The sequence below is a fragment of the Notolepis coatsorum genome (genome assembly GCF_963971535.1).
Source record: "Notolepis coatsorum genome assembly, chromosome: 10".
NCBI lineage: Eukaryota > Metazoa > Chordata > Actinopteri > Aulopiformes > Paralepididae > Notolepis > Notolepis coatsorum.
This window is the reverse complement of record NC_140174.1, coordinates 102,833,294-102,854,216: the sequence shown is the minus strand read 5'-3', so window position 1 is coordinate 102,854,216 and position 20,923 is coordinate 102,833,294. Positions and strand designations below refer to the sequence as shown.

Here is a 20,923-nt window from a genome sequence, read left to right as displayed (position 1 = left end):
TCACATTTGAAGCATGTGACCTTCAGAGCAGCATAACTGGACCACACACCACTCACAACCTTTAGAGGTCAATGGATCGAGGGTTGACCGCTCCCGAGCGCTGGGACACACAAACATCACGTAGAACGCATACTAGGAAATAAGGAGCATTTGAATGGGGGGCTTTTACTTTCACCAGAGTCCTCGTTTATCCGGGTATTTCTACTTGTACTTAAGTAAAATAACCGTGTACTTCTTACACCACTGGAGAGAAGGAGGGCAAACTGCATGGAGGCAGTATGGTGGTAAATCACTATAACACAGAGGCACTCCAGCCTCCAGGCCTCTCATTGTAAAGAAGAGCCATTTATTCAACACTCAAATAATGGCCGTGGACCGTTGAAGGGGGGGATACATCAGTGGACGAGAGTCTTCACAAAGACCGGCACACTTCAAACAGACAAAGACGGAGCAGGACGAGGGCGGGAGCAGGGGGCCCTTTATTCTCTCCTTTCTCCCTCCAAAGTGTTGTTTGTTCAGGGTGGGTGAGGGGCGGGGAAGGACGGATGAGGACGGACGAGGATGGATAGGGTGCGGCTGGAAGGAGGGAGGGAGGGGATTAATGGTTATTACGCAGTTAGTCGATAGAGAAGCGGGGGATGTCTGTGAGTGATAGAAGGGGGAGAGGGCGGGGGGGGGGGGTGTAAAGGATCCTTTGTGGAGGCGAGGAGTTAATCACTTGAGCGGCACACGCCGGGTGTATGGGAGCACATGTTGTACATTGGCTCCCCTGGGGGAGGGGGGGGGGTCCCGGAACACCTCCCTAACACACACCCTCGTTCACATATACACACAGACACACACGTACACACACAAGCACACGCCTAGTTGAATTTACATGTCAGTTATAATGCAAAGCTGGGCTCTCTCTGAATGGAAGCAGGGAGAGGACCCACCCCCTCAGCGGAGCAGGGAGTTAGAAGACCCTCCTGGCTGGTGTGATAATAACGCCATGTTCTCACTTTCTGCTGGTTCATTCAGGGACACACACACAGTCAGACGCACACACACACACACACACACAACTGTCTGTGCCGTGCCTCTAGGATTGGATGGATTGCTCCGCAGGCAGCCTTGCTGGAGATGGATGTTTAGTTTGTCCTGACAGTAAGTAATATCTATTGTTTTATTGCTCTAGTAGTCAAATGTCAGTGCTGAATTTTAAAATCTCCCTGATGTGTGATGATGGGAAAGAGTGGACGAGATGAGAGTCTGTGGCTCACATCCAGGCAGACAGGAAGAGACACAGGCAGCCATGTTTATGTCAGGGGGGGGGGGCATGTGGGACGGTTCTGACCGGTGCACACGGGCACTAATGTAAACACGGGCTGCCATAATGCCATTATTCAACTCACTGTCAGCAGAGCTGTGGGCTCGGAAGAGTGAACTTTATATTTCATTACCTTGCCTCCAGGGGTTCAGAAGAGCTTTGCTCTGGTCTGATGTTTTGCCAGACTATGTTACATTGGATGACTTCCAGGTAGCTGTCTCACACTCTTCCGTCTCTCTTGTGACTTTGAAGCCCTCCTCTGATAGAAATCGTTACACATTACCCCCGCCATGCGCGTCTTGATCACTAATAGCGGGCAGACATATTTGCGCTGTAGGTACTCATCCTTTCTATCCCACGCTCCAAAATCCATTAGCGCCTCTTACTTCGCCATGCACAGTGGATTAGATTAGATTAGATTCAAATTACAGTACAACGAAAAGAGGTTTGGCATCCAACCAGAGTGCAAATGTAACGGTAAAGTGCAAACAGTAATATACAATGTACAGGTGATTAAACTGGGTATAAAATATATACATTAGTAATACTGGGTGTAGTGCTAATCAGATGTACGTACATACCGATATGGTTATAATACCAATATGTACAGTGAATGATACAGGCATAAAGACAGTATGGTCGTAGTCATACTGGCCAGCATCGTAACTAGTAAGAGTAGGTGAGGGATATATAGTCATCTATGTTACTATCTAGTTTGTATTGCTCAGTTTATACTTTCTATACCACGGCGTTCTTTCATGTGTCATCTTTGTTATCATGTAATCCTGAGTCATGACTCGACAACAACAACTCCTCCTTCATCCAAGCCCCCCCCCCCACACACACAGAGACACGCTCCTCAAACCACTTGGAACAATGACACTGACAGGCACGCGTGTCCTCCAGCACTGCCGTGCAAAGCAACGATTAGACGCGGATTACTCCCCGTAACCTACCGCTAAAATGTGGCTGTTATGGTGTCCTGCCAGTGCTCCTTTGTTGCTGGGGCCATTATAAAATGCTTAAAGGCAGAGGACCAGGTGGTCCAATGGAGCACACGGGAGATCAGCCCATTTGAAACCCTCTTGTTCCCCTGTGGGTTGGAGATCACGAGGAGCAGCATCTGGGGCCTGGCTGTCCTCAGAGGGGCAGAACGGGTCGGTAGTTGCACAGATAGCTGGGATACATGTCACAATGGGTTGGAAGGAGGCGGGTTAAAAGAGCCCCGCTTCATTTGGATCGGTCTACTCTACACTGTGCTCAGGATCGATACTATTTTCAGATTCAGGGAACAATACTATACCACTACAGCCTATAGCGATTTTGCCATTGACTTGGGAATATAAACTTTTTATTGTTGTGGTCTCTCTCTCTCCCTAGATGGCAGGTAAACGACACAGTTTTATAGTATAATTCTGGTAGCCGCCTTGCCAAGTGTTGAAGAGTTGTCGAGTCTCCTAATTAGCCGTTTGTTTAGGGGGAAGGGCAGCAAGAGAGTTATTTGTCAAGATCAACTGTCGAGGCGTAAATCTCAATGCACAAAGCCAGGCAGAGTGCCACGTCTTTTAAACTGCGTTTGTTTTGCAAATGTAAACACACCTGCTCGAGAATTTGATAAATTGCTGAGTTTGAACTGAATACAATTGGGTGACACTGCAATACAGAGGAGTTTAGACTACAAACAAAAACGTACTGTATTGTTACAGGCAGCTATTGTGGCTTGCTTTATCATTTTCAGTACAAATGATCTTCAGACACAATCTAAGTTTCATATATTGTTATAACGAGGAGAATGGTAGCTGGACAATACCTTTATTATTTATTTGCCTTGCACCATTGAATATTCATCATCTTCATCATCATATTCATCTAAAAGAAAAATCTGAAAAACATCACTTACATGTGCAAATGTTGAATGATGGGGCCGGGCGATGGTGGCTCAGGAGGTAGAGCGGGCGTCTGGTAATCGGAAGGTTCCCGGTTCGATTCCAGCTCCTCCTGGCAGCTTGTTGAAGTGTCATTGAGTGAGTCACTTAACCCCTAACTGCTCCCGATGAGCAGGTTGGCGCCTTGCGTCGCTGCCTCTGCCGTCGGTGTGTGAATGTGTGAGTGAATGGGTGAATGAGAGGCACGAGTTTTGGATAAAAGCTGTTATATAAATGCAGTCCATCCATTTACCATTTGACCACATCACATATTCATGGAAGGCTTAATAAAACACTGTCCACAACGTTTCCCGTATTTCAAGGCGTGCGTTTCCCATTTCTTCCAGGCAAAGCTACCGGCGGTTCTTCTCTGGGGTCATGACTCCTGCCCTGTGTTCGCCTCTGTATAACCTGACCACCGAGACCTCACCCCCCGCCCTGCCGCCACACATGCCTGCAGCACCATGGGCAGCGTCAGCAGTCTCCTCAACGGCCACAGCCTCGGCAACAAGCACTGCCAGGCCTCAGAGTACAAGCTGAAGAAGAGCCACCACAGGAAGCCGGGCGGCCGCAGCCTGGACGGGCTGCTGAAATACGGCTTCACTCAGGGCTCCTCGCCCTCCGGTCACCCCTCCTCCAAGGCCCTCTCTCACTCCCAGTCGGGACGCAGCGAGGACTTCTTCTACATCAAGGTGAGACCTGCGTGCCCAAAACAGCATGTGTCGCCAGTAGCCAGGGGCGTGCACAGATAGGGCCGAAGGGGAGCTTGAGCCCCTGCCCTTTTGCCCCAAGTGCCCATCCAAAATTAAATATATTTTTAATTTCTTTCTTTTTGTCAAATATAAACACTGGGGGCGGAATCCACAGAGAATGGATTGCGCAAAGCAAATTGCATTCGCGGCGCCTGCTCTGCGTCTGCGAGATATCCACTAAAGCACATTGCTCGATGAGATACCAGCGCAGACACGCCCAATATGTGTAGCTCGCAAGCAGTCCGCAGTCCGCACTCAGCGCTTTGCCCCCCTGACAGCGCTCTTGGCGAAATAATAAATCTGACATTTCAAATGCTTGCTTCTGAGATGATGATCTACAGTAAACATTTATTTCTGATATAGGTGCTGGTCAGCAGTAATGCAATGTCATGATTATTATTATTCTGAAGTTGTTATTATTATTATTATTATTATTATTATTATTATTATTATTATTATTATTATTATTATTATTATTATTATTATTTAGGAACTAAATGAAATGTACCATACAATGAAATAATATTATAATCATATTGGGCTATATTCCGTTTATATCCCATTTAATTGTATTCAATCTCTTTATTAAGTTGTAAAGCCCTGGCCTATATTTGATTTCATAATTAGATTATATTCTAGTGAAGGTTATTATTAATTAATTATAAATTTTATAATAATAATAATAATAATAATAATAATAATAACTTCGTTTTATATAGCGCCTTTCATAAAACCTAAGGTCGCTTATATAGGGAAGAAATAACAAACAGACTGTAGCTAAGGGGCTACACAACCCTGACTGTATTTAAATAATGAGCTTGGGTTCCTATAGTCCAAAATGCTGGTCTTCGGTGTTGGAGTATCACTCACTCCACTTCTCCTGGCTTTGGCGATATTACGATACCGTTTTTAACTGGTAATTCACTTCACCAACGTTACCATACAGCGTTGTAGCAAAAAACAACTCTCTCCTCTCTCTCTCTCACTTTTTCTTCCCCAACTAACGGTATCTTTCTCTCCGTTCCAATATGTAACGTGGGTGAGACTGGCTCGCAAACTATAACGGTAACTCTTCTCCGTCCCAATACGTACAGGTGCGCGCTGTATACAGCCACTATAGCGATATATCTCTGCATGTGGCTTTATATTTGTTGCTCAAATTAGATTATGTTTATACAAGCATTAAGCCAAAGCCCACAATGTTATATAACGATATTTAAATAAGTACGATGCTCAATATCTTGATTTGATATTGTCGTTCGAGATATTCTATATTCTTTCACGGTCTGCTACAATTACTGCTGCCATGATCACCTGTTTAGAGGCTCATTTACATAGAAAGGGGAGATTTTCCGCCCATATTACCTCATTTAAATATACGCCAATTGCACGGACACAAAGCCATATGTTACGCCTGAGCAGCCTAATTTCATTCATTTGAGAGCGACATGCGCTGGCTTTGCTTCGGAAAACGCGAGCAAAGCCTCTGTGGATTCCGGCCTGGGTGTTGGTTAAGTGCCCCTTTTGTAGCTTGAGGCCCTGCCCCCCCCCAAATTGTCTGTGCATGATAAAAAAAAACATTCAATAAAAAAACATTGTTATTTACCGTACAGCAGGAGGGAGTAGTTGCAGGTGGAGGAGGGGTTATATATGTACACACATTCACAGATAGGAAGTTCACATAACCACACAGTCAACAACAGTTAGCCACTGAAGCAGTCAGGAGCTCAGCGGACACTTTGCTCGTTGGCGAGGAAGGGGAGAGGACCTCTCGTTCTCTTTAACACACCCGGACTAACACACACTTCTCTCTCTATATCAAGGTGAGCCACAAGCCCAGGTCGGCGCCCCACCGAGGAGGGCCGATGGGGGAGCACGCTGCAGGAGGAAACTGTGACATGGAGTCTGATGGGAGGCTGCCACCTAAACTGCTGCCCATGTCAGGGAACAGGGCAGAGAGGGTGAGTAAACACTGGGTTTTAGTCAGGCTTTTAGCGAAAGAGAAGACTTTCATTTTCAACATAGGAAAGCTGACCTCCTTGTCGTGTAACTATTGTAGTTTAATAAATGGGGCTTTATTTGTTCTAAACTATAATGGTTTAACCCCATTTGGCAGGTTAAGAATTGCATAAATAAAAGTAACTTTGAAAACAGACTTCACAGTCAAGTTTAAGACCAACCACCATCTACACTAATATATCTATAATAATGAATTGGGGTGTACTTAAAATAGTTCCTACATGAAACTGCTCACAACAAGATCTGTAGATAACTTTTAGTAACGGGGTCATGATTTCTGGAAAGAGACATTACATAAATATATATTTTTTTTTAAAGGTTTATTGGTGCCTTGAGCGCCCCAAGCTGAGTGCCATTCAGCTCCATTGGATTAGAGTAAAGGCAGACATCTCCACAGCAGATATCTCCAAAACTAGGCCAATACCAGCAAAACTATACCTAGGTGGATAGATTGCACTCAGTCTCAGGGTAAGTGGGAGGGGGGTATGTTTACTTGAATTTAGGGTCAACTGCCCCTTTAAGACCAAAACACAGCAGGAAGTCCAATAGGTTGCAACCATTTCTCATAACCGGCATTGCATCTCAGAGTTTATTAATCCCCCCCCCCCCCCCTCTAAGATTAATGACCCAAGAATGCCTTGATCTTCACGGAGACACAGGTTTTTTTTGTGTTTGCCAGGGACACATATGCAAACAGAGTCTCCTCAATAGGCCTTTATACCCCAGGAGAGAGGAGGGGAAAAGGAGGGCAGGGGAGAGAGAGTGAAGGAGGGAGGAAGAGAAGGAGAGAGTGAGGGAGAGGGAGAGAATTGGGAGCAGAAAGAGATGGAGGGAGAGAGAGAGAGATGGAGGGAGAGAGAGAGAGAGCGCAAGGGAGAGAGAGAGAGCACAAGGGAGAGAAGGAGAGAGAGCAGGGGGGGGTATGTGTAAAAAAGAAAAAAATGGAACGATATCCTACTTCCCAGCCATGAAGTCAGTGAGAAGGAATGCTGAGCTCACATGCTTTACCTCTCACACTTCAGTAGTGGCTCCCATTATTAATATCACAAGAGACGGGCCATTCATCTTCCGTCCCGACAGCACGTGGGGCAGAGATGAGGGGTGCAGGAAGGAGGAGAGGAGGGCAGAGGGGTGGAGTATAATATAGCGTGTGACATTCCTAGATAGCACAGATGGGGCGGCATGTGGAGTACAAGTTCATCTTTGAAATGAGTTTTCTTCTTCCGTCGGATGGAATCCGCTGCGTTGACTTTTACACTCTGCGAGTCTACACGCTTAAACGCTTCCATTTCTGACACTTTAAGCCTTAAAGTTTAAGGTTTGAGGAAGAAAAAATATATAACTTACATATTCATTTTATGGACATCCAGAATGCTTTTTGTGCCAGTGTTTTTTGTGCTTGAGGAATTGGAACCATGACCCTGTTAGCGTTTGTTGGCAGTGCTACTGCAAGTTAATTGGATGAATATATCTATTCTGTCAAACATGCAGGCTACTCTGCTCAAGTCAATATAGCAATAGTAAGCATGAGATTAAGCAGTAGACATTTTATGGAGGTTTTGACAGAAATGTATGTAAATGACATGAATGACTAGTGTTGTTAACAAAAGTGAGACAACTGCTTTCCATAATGGGAGGGGAGGCTACTGATGAACTTCTAACAGAACACAGCACAAAAGAACAAGAACATTCCCTTCAAAGACACTAGAAATAAGAATCTAGACTGTTTTTAGGGAGGTCAAACGTTTTTCTGCCGTCACCGAAAAAAAAAATATATCATGCGTCTGTGTGTGTGTCTATCTGTCCGCAGTTAATCTCACAAACTAAAGGGCCGGGAAGTCTTTTATTAGAATGAATTTCCATCGTTGTCCTTTGAAATAGATATTCAGTATAAAGTCGCATCAGCTACACAGGTTCGCTGCTCAGAGCCTCTCTGGCCCCGTTTACAACATGGACATGCCATAGTGAACCTATTGTCATTGGTATACCCATGCATTAAAAACATGTATGAAATCAATTTCCATCATTGTCTATTGAAATAAGCCTTTTCATATCTCATGAACGATTTGTCATAGAGACTTATGGGAGGGCGTCAATGATCTCTGTACAGACTACTACTTTCATTGGTCTAGGTTGACCACACCCCCCCCCCCCCCATGCTTAAGTGAGTAATAGTGTAATAGTGTGTAATAATATCATAGTGTGATAGTGTGTAATAGTGTAATATGAATAGTGCAGGGAGATCTGCTTTCATTGGTCTATGTTTGCCCCGCCCCCTACACTTAAACCCTGCCTGACATGTAGTCTGTCAGCTGTCCTTGGTAGGCTAGTGACTCATCAAGGCATGTCGATGTATAATGTTCTTTATTGAAAAGTAGCTACTTTTGCTTATACATTATATTCTAAATAAAATAAGTCCTGTCAATAGACTCACGTGCATAACCCATCCCTAGTAGGAGTGTCAGACTAGTCTAGCCAATAGTTGTTGACTCAAACGGTTGCCTGTGTTGTTGAGTCCAGTTATATCAATGGAGAGACCCTTAGAGCTCCGTGAGCTGCTGCCTGTCTATTGTTACAACACAGGCAGGTCTCTCCATTTATTTAACTCAACTCAATAACACAGGCCTCAGTCTGAGTCTTCCGTCGACAACATTATGGCTAAGCTAAGCTAGTCCGTCACTCCGGCTTCTGGGACGAGTTATGCATGTGAGTCTATTGACAGGAGTGGAGTTAAATAAATGGAGAATTAAAGTAGCCTTCGAGCTCCACTGTCCAGTTCAGTACCATGGACAGTACCCCCCCCCCCCACACACACACACACACACACTCACAGTAGCTCAACTACAAAGAAACAGAGTCCTCTTTCTGCTGGCACAGTGGAGACGTGGGATCAAGCAGACTACTTTGGCCCACTTTGGAATTATTTTCACAGGACATTATGACCGGAGAGATTTGAATATGTCGGACTCCAACAGATTTTCCCAGTAAAAAAAAATGGTAATTACCGGATAATGGAAACCCTGTTGTCAACACAGTTGGGCTTCTTGGATGACAGTGTGTCTGGGTACCAGTAATTATAATTAATGGTAACAGATGGTCTCTGCATTTGTTAAATATTGTAGGCGTGTTCGTTTGCTCTGTGTGTGCGAGAGTGAGAAGAAAGGTCTGGTAGAGATTTGTGCTCTACTGAGTGCACCTTTCTAGTTCACTTTGCAATAGCTACATACAAACAGCAATCTGAAGGGCATGCTGGGGGTGTGTGTTTGTTTCAACTCCACAGAGCATTTTAGCCCAGAATGTTGTTCTAGAGCCAAGTTCCTAATTTCAGAATATGGTGAACATTTTATCATTATTGGCCCATTAGGTATCCAATGTATTAAGTTCTTTGTGCTTTAAATTTTTTTTTAATGGGTTCACTATTATATTTAATTATAAAATCCAACATGGAGCCTTGCCTCAGCCCACTTTTATAAAATACGTCAGATCTCTATCATCTTTGTTTGGACCACTATTGGGAACACATGTAACTGCACACACCCGGAGCCTCAAAGCAAGTAGATGGTCTGTAGATGCTTTCATCCTGTTGATTATGATGCTATTATTAATCATACTTTCTGTTTATGGACCAAGGCACAATGCCATTTTCTTTGCCCGCATGAATGGACAATAAAGCTTTGGATCTTGGAATTGAATATATTATTCAATACATCACCACCACTCTAGACTGCAGCTGAGAAGTCGCTGATCCGCCCCACTGCCTTTAAAACAGTCATTCCCAGGAGCACCACGGATACCAGCCACAGCCTGGACCACTTCCTAAGCCCCCTGGAGAGAGCCACACAGGGACACAAGCAAGACACCTTCTCAGGTCATACAAACTGTTTACTGTATTTCGCCTCTGATTGTCTGAGTCATATCCAGTACCTAATTAATATTTCCCTGAAAGAGGAGCTACTTGAGACCCTCGCAAAACTTCTGATACATTTGATATTAAAGCGGCATCTCCTCTCGTTTTCATTTCAGGGACCCTCTCCGACTCTGGGCGCAACTCCATGTCCAGTTTGCCCACGCACAGCACCAGTGGGAGTCTCAGTGCTTCTACAGGCCCTGCCACTCGCAGCGCAGGCAGCACAGCACAGGCCAACGGCCTCTGCCAGGGGATGCAGCCCAATTTCCCTCCGTGGACCAATGGGAAGGGTGTTAGCCCCAACACTAGTTCCAAAGCCGGCTCGATCAACGGGGGTTTAGAGTCTAAGGCGAATGGATATACCGTCTCCCTGCCCTCTACGGACCGGCCGAGCCCTCTCTCTGAGACCGGAGGCGGGATCCGATCCCCAATCACCACGGACGAGTCACTGATCGAGTGTCTGGAGCAGAGGCTGTTGGAGAGAGAGTCCGAACTGCAAGAACTACAGGTACCCAGAGCTCACTGAAAAGCACTCCTATACACGCGAGGTAAGTGGTCTGGAGCAGTTGTCTTGACACATTGTCGCTGACATTTTTCTCCTCCACTTCCGATTCCAGGTGAGCTTCGAGGAGAAGGAGGCGGACACGTGCCAGCTGTTTGAGGAGAGGCAGAGGTACTGTGTGGATGAGATGGAGGGGCTAAAGCAGCGCTGCTCCTCCAAGCTACAGCAGGTATCCCAGAGGGCCGTGAGACACCAACAGGCACTCCAGCTGCAGGTCAACCAGCTCCAGGTCAGCTCCTCCTCCCCCTCCTCCCCCTACTTCCTCCTCCTTTCCCCTCTTTTATTTTTTACAGTTCACAACCTTTTCCAGCCGATGGTCTCTGGCAGCCGCTACAGGTCATTGGTCCACAGAATCATCTCGGGTTTAAAGACACTTTCTTCACCACTGCAATAAGAACTCCCGACACTTCTCACTAACCGATACAGATGAACCTGCACTGAAGGACTGGTCTCTGTTTTTGGGAGAGTGATGCATATTCCCCACACTGTCTATTGTTAGTCCTGCTGCCCCTGTATATTATTGTATGCCTGTTATGGTAGCAAGTGGGCCTGTCACATTATGAAAAGTTGTTGATATTTCTCAGCAGAATTGTCCCCAAAGCGACTTCCCGTACGTTTGCTGCGTTCGGCGACTAAAGTGTAACTGATTCCGATGTGCAGGTGGAGAAGGAGAGGCTGCAGCGGGATATCTCCAGGTTGGCTCAGGAGAAGGACCTGGTTGAGTTCAGACTGAAGTCCTACCAGACTGAGAGCTCACAGCTAGCTCCCACTCTGGAGGAGACCCAGTGGGAGGTAAGGTGTTTTTGTGTAATCCAGGCTTGGTTGGAAACCCTTCAAGCTTTTTGTCCATCACAGTGCGAGCCAAGCATTCCAAAGCCAAGATGTAAACATTTGTTGACATAAAGAAGTTGCCTGAAGATTGATTTCTGAGTCAGGGATATCAATGCAGAGTGTCTCTTTGTTGGACAGGGCTGATGCTTTGTCCGTCTCCGCCAGATTTTGACGGACAGAAAGGTTTGGAAAGGGTGAACTTTTGGAACTGACGGATACTTTACCATCCACGGAGCTGTAGTTTCTGCAAAGGCACGATTATGTTAGGCAGTGATGCCAGTAACTAGTTACTAAGTAACGAGTTACTCTAAGCTGATTACTTTTTTCAGTAAATAGTAATCTAACTTGTTACTTTTTACAAGCCAGTAATCTGATTACAGTTACTTTTCCAAGTGGCTGTGCGTTACTATTTAGTTACTATCTCATAATGCTGATGATAAGAGAGCCATGGGTACAGTCAGCTAGACCGGAAATGGGACGTGCGCTCACGCACATGTTTACGTTTTTTTTTTTTTCACTTTTTCTCCCATTTTCTATATTTTTCTCCCATCCCAATTTCGTATCATCCAATTCAACCCTCCCCTGTCACGGACGCTGTTTCTTGCCTCCCACAAGCCGGCTGCAATGTGGACTAAGTCATACATAGCACAAGTCCCCTCCGGTACTTGAGGTAACAGCAGTCGCATCTTTTCACCTGCGCAGCTCGATCTCTCAGTGGCGAGGAGTAACGCGTGGGAGGCTCACGCTGCCCCCGACACTTCCTGATTCTACTGCGCAGGCGCACCAACCGACCTGTAGGAGTCGCTGTCCACAACGCCCGATCCCCACCCATCAGTTTCCCACCCCCTAATACGGCCAATGTGTATTAGTACGGACGACCAGCTAAACTGAAAGCAAATGTGGAGCGCTGGGCTCGAACTGACGAGCCCAGCGTCTCCAGCATTTCGTGGCGAGCGCCTTGCCCACTACGCCACATAGCCGCCACACATGTTTACGTTTATAGCTGATTTTAGAATGGCTTCAGCATGAAGTTAAATCAACTATCCAGTTCGTTTTATAGTGTTTTATCGTTTTATCGTTTTATAGAGAGTGAGAGAGTGAGAGTGAGAGTGAGAGAGAGATTCATGTTACACGCGACTTGCGGAGTACGCACTGAGTCCGTTGTCTCAGAATGGATTTGGTAGAGAGAAAGAGAAAACATTGTCATTCTTATGTTGTGGCAGCAGCAGGGACGACGACGACAACTTCGTAACCTAGTTACTTTCAAAGTAACTAAGTTACTTTGATAATCAAGTAATCAGTAAAGTGGGGGCGGCTAAGTGGGCAAGGCGCTCGCCACTAACACAGGAGATGCTGGGTTCGAGCCCAGCCCTCTGCGTTGCTTCCGGCTTGGCTGGTCATTCATACTAATACAATTGGCAGTATTAGGGGGTGGGAAAGCCGGTGGGTGGGGATCGGACGTTGTGGACAGCGACTCCTACAGGTCGGTTGGTGCGCCTGTACAGCAGAATCAGGAAGCAACGGGGGCAGCGTGAGCCTCCCACGCGTTACTCCTCGCCACTGAGAGATCGCGCTGTACAGGTGAAAAGATGCGACAGCTGCCTCCTTGTGTACCGGAGGGGACACGTGATGCAAGGCGTGGTCCACATTGCAGCCGACCAGTGGGAGGCATAGTCTAGCAACGTTCGAGACAGGGGAGGGGAGAATTGGATAATACAAAATTGGGATTGGAGAAAAATAGAAAAATGGGGAGAAAAAGTAGATACAAAAAAAAGTAATCAGTAAAGTAACTAGATTACTTTTTAAAGGAGTAATCAGATAATTTTTTACAAGTAATCTGTGGCATCACTGATGTTAGGTTCTAATAAGAAAATAAGCCAAGGGACAGTAATACCTTCCATCACATCTGTTCATTGACGGATCAATGTAGCCACAGCCTATTAGAGAAGCAAGCTCTGTGTTCAGAAGGTTGTTAGTTCAGTCCCCCAAAACCAGAGGGCAAAACTTGGCAGGGGAAGTGAATAAACAATCCTCTTCCCTCCCTCAACTGCTGTTGACGTGCCCTTGAGCAAGACACTTAACCCCCGGGCAGCTGCGGTGAAGCTACTTCATGTCCAATAGGTCCCCGGTGTGGATGTGTATAGTGTGTAGCAGAGGGGGAAAACAGCATACATGACAATCACCCTCGGCTAAATACAGGTCATAAAACATGCATACCGTATTAAACCATTTAACCTTCAATATTGCCTCTGCCTCTGTGCAGGTCTGTCAGAAGACGGGAGAGATCTCCTTGCTGAAGCAGCAGCTCAGGGACGGCCAGGCAGATGTCCATCATAAGCTGAATGAGATAGTCAGTCTGAAGGCCTCGCTGAAAGAAACCAAGGGCAAGATGGAGGCGTTGGAGAAACACAACAAAGAACACCAGGACAAGATCCACTCTCGCACTGTGGAGGTAGAGGTACGCCTGGTCCTTTCATCAGCTCCCTGCAATTCAATACACATTGCAGCATGTCAAAGAAGAGGTCAAATCAATTAAACTATACTAATATGATGTGTTTATAAGGCTAAAGCATCCGTGTCTAGACAGTGTGTACGTGACTGAACTGTGAATCGCAGATTCTCTTTTGCAATGTCTAGTTAACTAGCTATAACTATGTCCTGGCGTATTCTCTCTTAAAGGAACACGCCAACATTTTGGGAAATGTTAGCTTAGCTCAATGAATGAAAGCGGACATGACCGGTTAGCCTAGGCATTGTCCAACTAACACCTCTCCCGAAGGCTAACCGGTCATGTCCGCTTCCATTCATTGTGCTAAGCTAGGCTAACATGCAGCCAGATAGCTTTCTACTGAACGCACAGAGAGGAAACTGGTATCTATCTTCTTGTCCCTCTCTCTGGAAAAAACGATAAGCGAATTTCCCAAAATGTTGGCGTGTTCCGTTTAGGTAATAGTGTGTCCAGTCCGTCGCTGACGACAATGAACCGTTCTCTATTCACAGGTGTGCCAAAATGAACTCCAGCGTAAGAAGAATGAAGCTGATCTGCTGAGGGAGAAGGTGGGCAGACTGGAGACAGACATCCAGGGGATGAAGCAGGATTTCTTCCTGGCCAAAGAGCAGAGGCATCGGCAGAGTCTGAAACTGGAGGCCCAGGCTCAGGCTCAGGCCTCAGAGAGACTAAGCCAAGGCACAGCCGCCCAGACCCAGAGCCAGGGTGAGGAGAGCGGGGGCCATACTACTCCCACGGACTCCCTCCAGAGAGAGGTGGAGAGACTGAAAGGGCAGCTCGCGGAGGAGAAGGAGGCCCAGGAGAGGCTGGCCAGCGGCTTTGAGCGGGAGAGGCAGACATGGAACAAGGAGAAGGACAGGGTCCTCAAGTACCAGAAGCAGCTTCAGAGCAACTACCTGCAAATGCACAAGAAGAACCAGGATCTGGAGAGGATCCTACAGGAGCTGACCGCCGAGCTGGAGAGCCGCACGGACCTCGACATGGACGTCCTCCACGGGTCGGGGTTACAAACGTATGAGGATGTTATCGCCACAGAAATTTGAATGGTGTTAGGGAGGCGTGGCGAGGCAAGCGCACACACACACATAATACACACACACTCTAATAAATAATAATAATTCATTACATTTATATAGCGCTTTTCTCAGACTCAAAGCGCTTTACAACGTAGGGTGGAAATTGCCTCCTTCACCACCACTGGTAGCACCCAACCTTGGGCTACGCAGGCTCAATGGCTACCATACACTGGCACCCGGCACACATCACACTACACAATGGCTGAACGGCTCAGGAGACAGGGATTGATATCAGCCAATTAAGGGGAAGGGATGATTAGGTGGCCTTGATGTCAGAGACCTGGTTGGGAATTTGGCCATGAACTCAGTGGGACTTCTGTGGGATTGTTCTTTATTTAGTACTATTTACACATCACAGGCATATTCTGTGATTAGGAGGCTTATTTTGTTCTAATTGTAAGTTTGGAGGGGTTATTCTGTGAAGTCTGGTTAACTGCACAAACAAATACAACAACAAAATGACCATGTGATAATAATTACTACATCGTTTATATGTTGTAAATTAATACTAACTAATACTAGGTTATCTATTAATGATCATATGAGAGTGTATTTCCTAGCTTACTGAGTAACAGTGCTGGCAGGGTAACTAATCACTGACGTCTCGTATCACTGTCGACAATGAAAACGAAGTTATTAGTAGACACAGGCCAGACAACAGATGATTTATTGCTGCCGTAAATCAAGGCCCAATGACACGTGATAAGCATGATAATCAAGCCAGTTCACACATGTGGGATGTGACCGTGATATATCATCTATATTGTAATCTGCACATTGAAGTCACGTTTTATTGAAGTCATTTTGTCATTCCTGTGACACTGGAAGCTTTAAAGAGTAATGAGACTCATTGTCCCTCTGTTGCTGGTTGATATTAAAAGCCTGCTGCACACGCTGCCCTGCCCCGTTTGAGATGTACCCTGATGTCTCCCATATGGCCAACATAGAGAGATCAACCAACAGCGTGCAGAGGGGCATCTATTTTTGGAGTACAACTTTCTTTTTAACTAAAACCAACATAAGGTATGTTCTTCAACTTAAAGCATTTGAGCCATAACAAAGTATATAACTGTATACTTGCATAATGTTCCGTTTGTGCTCGACGTTCCAACTTCAGTCATGAAGAATAAACAAGGAGACTAAGAAGATGGTAGGCTAATGAATTGTTAAGTGTGAAAAATACGAGTAGGCTATATCAAGTATAAAACATAAAGCACGGCGCTCAGACAGGTTCATACGAGATCAAATGTGTGAACACTTCCAACTAGGGATGCTCGATATTGGCTTTTTTACCGATACCGATATACCGATATTGTCCAACTCTTAATTTCCGATACCGATATCAACCGATACCGATATATGCAGGGTTTTCCCCCCCAAAAATGGAATAATTTCAGGTAATTAACATATCTCTTGTTGTGGAATTAACACAACATTATGCATACTTTTGACAATAAATAAAATCAGAATTTGTTCTTACTTGCTTGCCTGGGTAAATAAAGGTTATAGAAATGTAAAAATTAAATGTATTTTTGAAAACCGATACCGATACCACATTTTAATGCCGATATCGGCCGATAATATCGGACATCCCTACTTCCAACTCATTACTCCGACCTCACAAGTTGTTTGGACTATTATTACTGTCTGGTGAAAATGCAGCAAGAGTCTGTATAGGAAAGACATAAGCACTATGACATCACATAGATATTTCTTGTTTTTTTAAACCGGCAGCCTCATTTATCACGGAACAATTAACGCACATATTCAATCTTTTTATCTGTATTCCCGAGCATTTGGAAATCACCACACATATTGCCATTACGTAAAGGTGGTGATAGAAATTATTTAAATAATTATAGCACTAACCCCCTGAAATCTCTGGTAAATAATCAACTCAAGCCATTTATTTTTAGTCACTCTGTTTTAAGTCTGCACAAATCTGGTTTCAGAGCCAATCGCAGCACTAATTCAGCCATTACATATAACAAATAACATAATATCATAACATTTGGACAACAACAAACATTGTGCTGCTCTTTTTGTAGATCTGTCAAAAGCGTTTGACACACTTGATCATCCTTTGCTCTTACGTTATACAATATTGGTTTAGAAGGAAAGGCCTTTGGTTTCAGAATTATGTATTTGAGAGATTTCAGTGTGTCCTTTTTTATGCTGATGACTATTGTATACTGTATTGCTGATTCTGTACAGCTGAACCTGCAACTTTCCTTTTATGCTCTACAGGATGCGCCTACTAATCTTAAACTGGTGCTTAATGCAGAAAGAACAAAGTCCCTGCTGTTTACTAGAGCCAGAAATATTGATTATGATAGTATGCATATATCCACTGCAAATGGATATAAAGTTGAGAGAGTTACTGAACATAAATATCTTGGCATCTGGCTTGATGAGAAATGTATTTTTAAATACCATATAGATGATCTTGTCAGCAAACTGCGACAAGAAATGGTTTACTCTACTGAAACAGAACCAGCATCCATATGTTTGGTAGAAAGATTATTATTGAAGCAGTTTTCCTATCAGTGTTGGATTATGGGGATGTAATGTATAGAAATGCTGCTCCTTCCACTCTTAAACCCCTAGTCACGGTCTATCATTCTACACTCAGATGTATTACTGGTGATAGCTATGATACTCACCACAGTGTCCTCTATGATAAGGTGGGTTCATCTTCTCTGGCAGAGAGGCGTAATGATTATTGGTATTTGTTTATCTATAAGCCATTATTGGAAAGCTGCCTCCTTATATTGCAATGGTGCTATAGATTGGAACTTTAGACCCCATCTAACCTGCTCAAATGGCTGATGCTTAAGGTCCCTTGTGCAGGCTGAACCTCCGTTTTAGTGCACCGACTTCTTGGAAGGATCTTCAGAATAGGCTGAAAATCCATTCTCTACTGAACTATGGACAGTTTAGGGCCCTGATCTTAAACCTCCCTGGCACATCATGTAACTGTTTTAAATGATTTGTATCTGTGTTTTGCTTGTATTTTATCGTTTTTATTGATGCCTAATTTTATCCATGTGTAACTTTTTACAGATTTTCTTTTTTACCTTTATAATCATCTGTGTTTAAACTATTTATTTCACCTGGCATGCAACTCAACATCGTTGAAAATTAGAGCAAACTCAACTGATATCTTGAATTTAAATAAATGTTTGAATGAATGAATGGGGAATGAATGTGCAGCAGGGTGAACATATCAATGGAGCTGCAAAAGGATTGTGTGTTTCATTACTCTTTAAAGGTTTTTCCGTTGCTTGTAATATTTCATGATTAATAACACCTCCTCAGTAGTGCTAACTGTAAGGCACTGTCTGTCACTGCACATGTCTTATTTTTTGTTGTCGTCTCTCTACTTTGCTCCCCTGTCCCCAATTCGTGTCATTATGCCAATTCCATTCCTAGTCGTTGCAGTACCCTACTGTTGGTGTAGACCACCACATGACTCCTCCAATACATGTGGAGTCGCCAGCTGCTTGCTTTCACCTGATGGTGAGGGGTTTCACTGGGAGAGCGTAATGCGCCATCTCTCCCAGATCCCCTCCCTGCTGAACAGGCGCCCTGAATGACCCGGACACATACCCCACCGGCTTCCCACCCGCGATCGCCGCCAATCGTGTTCGTAGGGACGACTGACCTAGCTGGAGGTACCGCTGCCGGCAGTTGAACCCGGGTCTCTGCGGTGGTAGGCGAGGGCTTAGACCTCTACACTACCCAGCCGCACCAGATGAGGTTTTCTAGAGAGACAGAATGAGCTGAGCTTTAAGGCGATGAACAACATACGAACTCAAGTCATTCCTAAAAGTGATTTGGCCCCAACACGGACCACCATGTATATTCATTCAAATACGGAAAACAGCCTGTGTATCTTCAACAAACAGTACTTCTCTGTATTGTGTGTAGTCTGAACAAATATTACATTTGAATGCACTTCCATGTTTGGGTGTATGATTGTCGATTGAGCTAAACTTGCCACAATCAGTCAGAATGTGTTGGTTTTAAAACAGTTATAAGAAAACACTTATAGCAACAAGTATAGAATGAATGAATGAAGGAATGCCTGCCATACTTCACACTATTTATTATTACACAATTGTGTTAACATAGTTAAAAGTTTTTTTTAGAATGATAAATAAAGATGAACACCACGGGTAGAAATTAAACCCGTTCAACTGAATTCTTTGTCGTTTCATTCCCTCGTCGCTCTGACAGTGAGAGGATGTGTTCCTCTTTAATCATCTAATCCTAGCGGTTTTGTCAGTTCTTCCCTCTGTACACTCTTCCACTCCCTTGTCATAATGCGGCTGATTGAACCGAATCAAGACTGAAATCAAATGAAGGCCTGTTGCCGACGTTTTCACTACAAAGGGACCACAGGGCTGAACACAATAAGTTGAAATCTACGTCGTTAGTCGGCTTGTGTGATTGGTTGAACATAAAGGAAAAAGCAGTAGAACAAAGACTCAAAAATAAGAAAGCAAAATGAGAAATGCTTACAAGACAATTAGCACACCATTAACCCTTTCACTACCACACTACAGAAGGTTAACCTTTCACTACCACACTACAGACGCTTAACCTTTCACTACCACACTACAGAAGGTTAACCGTTCACTACCACACTACAGACGGTTAACCTTTCACTACCACACTACAGACGGTTAACCGTTCACTACCACACTACAGACGGTTAACCTTTCACTACCACACTACAGACGGTTAACCTTCTGTAGTGTGGTAGTGAAAGGGTTAACCTTCTGTAGTGTGGCTGTAAAAGGATTAACCCTTTGTCGTGTGGTAGTGAAAAAGTTAACCTTCTGTATTGTCACAGTCAATCAATCAATCAATCAATCAAATTTATTTATAAAGCACATTTCACATGACGCGTGTCAACCAAAGTGCTGTACAGAGGGTAAATACACAAGATACATATAGATCACACTCCGTTTTATGGGAGGGCACACAGGCAAACACATAGAAAAACAGGGCATGAGTCAGTGAACGGGAAAGGCTAGTAGGTAGAAGTGGGTTTTGAGCCTCGATTTGAAGGCATCTATCGAAAGGGTTAACATAAGTAGTCTGTATGGGGTCCTCGAACCCACTGTGAGCCTTCAACTGCGAGTCATCCTTTCTCAAACACAGCTGAAAGACCATTTTAATATATCTAGCTGCTTCTTCCCGTCCACTTATGGGTGCAGCTTATGGCGCAGAAACAGGCTATTACAGATATTGAATTCCACCTTCCTGTGAACATAGACACTCAAATATTATCGATAAAACTCCACCTCTTCTAGTTAAGGCATACAGCAGTAGAGAACATGCTTGAAAAGATGGAATGTGTCATTCATATTTCTGGTCTTATTAGCTCAGCTGAATATACAGAGGCTCGGGTCCAGCAGGTGTGGCATTGTGACTGGACAGCAGTTAGGCAGGCGTCAGAGGAGATTGGATGATAAGCGCAGCCCTGCCCTGCAGACACACGATAATACACGGTCATATCCTGCTGTGACGGTGATGGCAGGCCGACGGTCGAGCACAAAGAGCCTGAATTCATTACCAGAATTGGCAACAAGAGGAGGCACATGTGCAGCCCTGTTCAACATACAAAAGTGGATATCTTGTCACACATCTGCAGTTAATTCATTCATTCAAATCAAATTGTAGTTCTAGAGATGATTCCATATCTCCTATAACCTAACCTAACAATAACTAATCCAAAGCTACTGAATAATCAATTAGGAATATAAGTATAGTATATAAGTCTATCAAACTATACCGATCCATTTTTACCTTGCCTCATTACACACTCCTAAGCCCAAATGCATTGTATCCTAGCGTATACCCAAAGCAATTAATTGCTACAAAATATCAGGGGAATAGCTAGTTGAGCCACACATCTTTTTTTCTTTTTAGTTTATACAGAGCCGCATGCAAACCTTGCACGCCGCGTTCGCAATCCACGACTATTCAGGCTGCTCCACAGTCAACAGAGTAATTGGGGTGGGA

At 44.6% G+C, this 20,923-nt stretch overlaps 1 protein-coding gene across 1 annotated transcript in view; it reads left to right on the top strand.

Annotated features, from left to right (window-relative positions):
• lzts1 (leucine zipper, putative tumor suppressor 1) overlaps positions 1-18,987 on the top strand; it is a 56,600-nt gene extending 37,613 nt beyond the window's left edge. Inside the window, exons 2-9 of the mRNA XM_084322514.1 lie at positions 3,582-3,926; positions 5,810-5,947; positions 9,729-9,873; positions 10,029-10,420; positions 10,530-10,703; positions 11,135-11,266; positions 13,569-13,763; positions 14,306-18,987. Coding sequence (XP_084178640.1) covers positions 3,699-3,926; positions 5,810-5,947; positions 9,729-9,873; positions 10,029-10,420; positions 10,530-10,703; positions 11,135-11,266; positions 13,569-13,763; positions 14,306-14,857 — 1,956 coding nt within the window. The 5' untranslated portion in view covers positions 3,582-3,698 and the 3' untranslated portion in view covers positions 14,858-18,987. The remainder of the gene's footprint in view (positions 1-3,581; positions 3,927-5,809; positions 5,948-9,728; positions 9,874-10,028; positions 10,421-10,529; positions 10,704-11,134; positions 11,267-13,568; positions 13,764-14,305) is intronic.
• Positions 18,988-20,923: the final 1,936 nt, after the last annotated feature.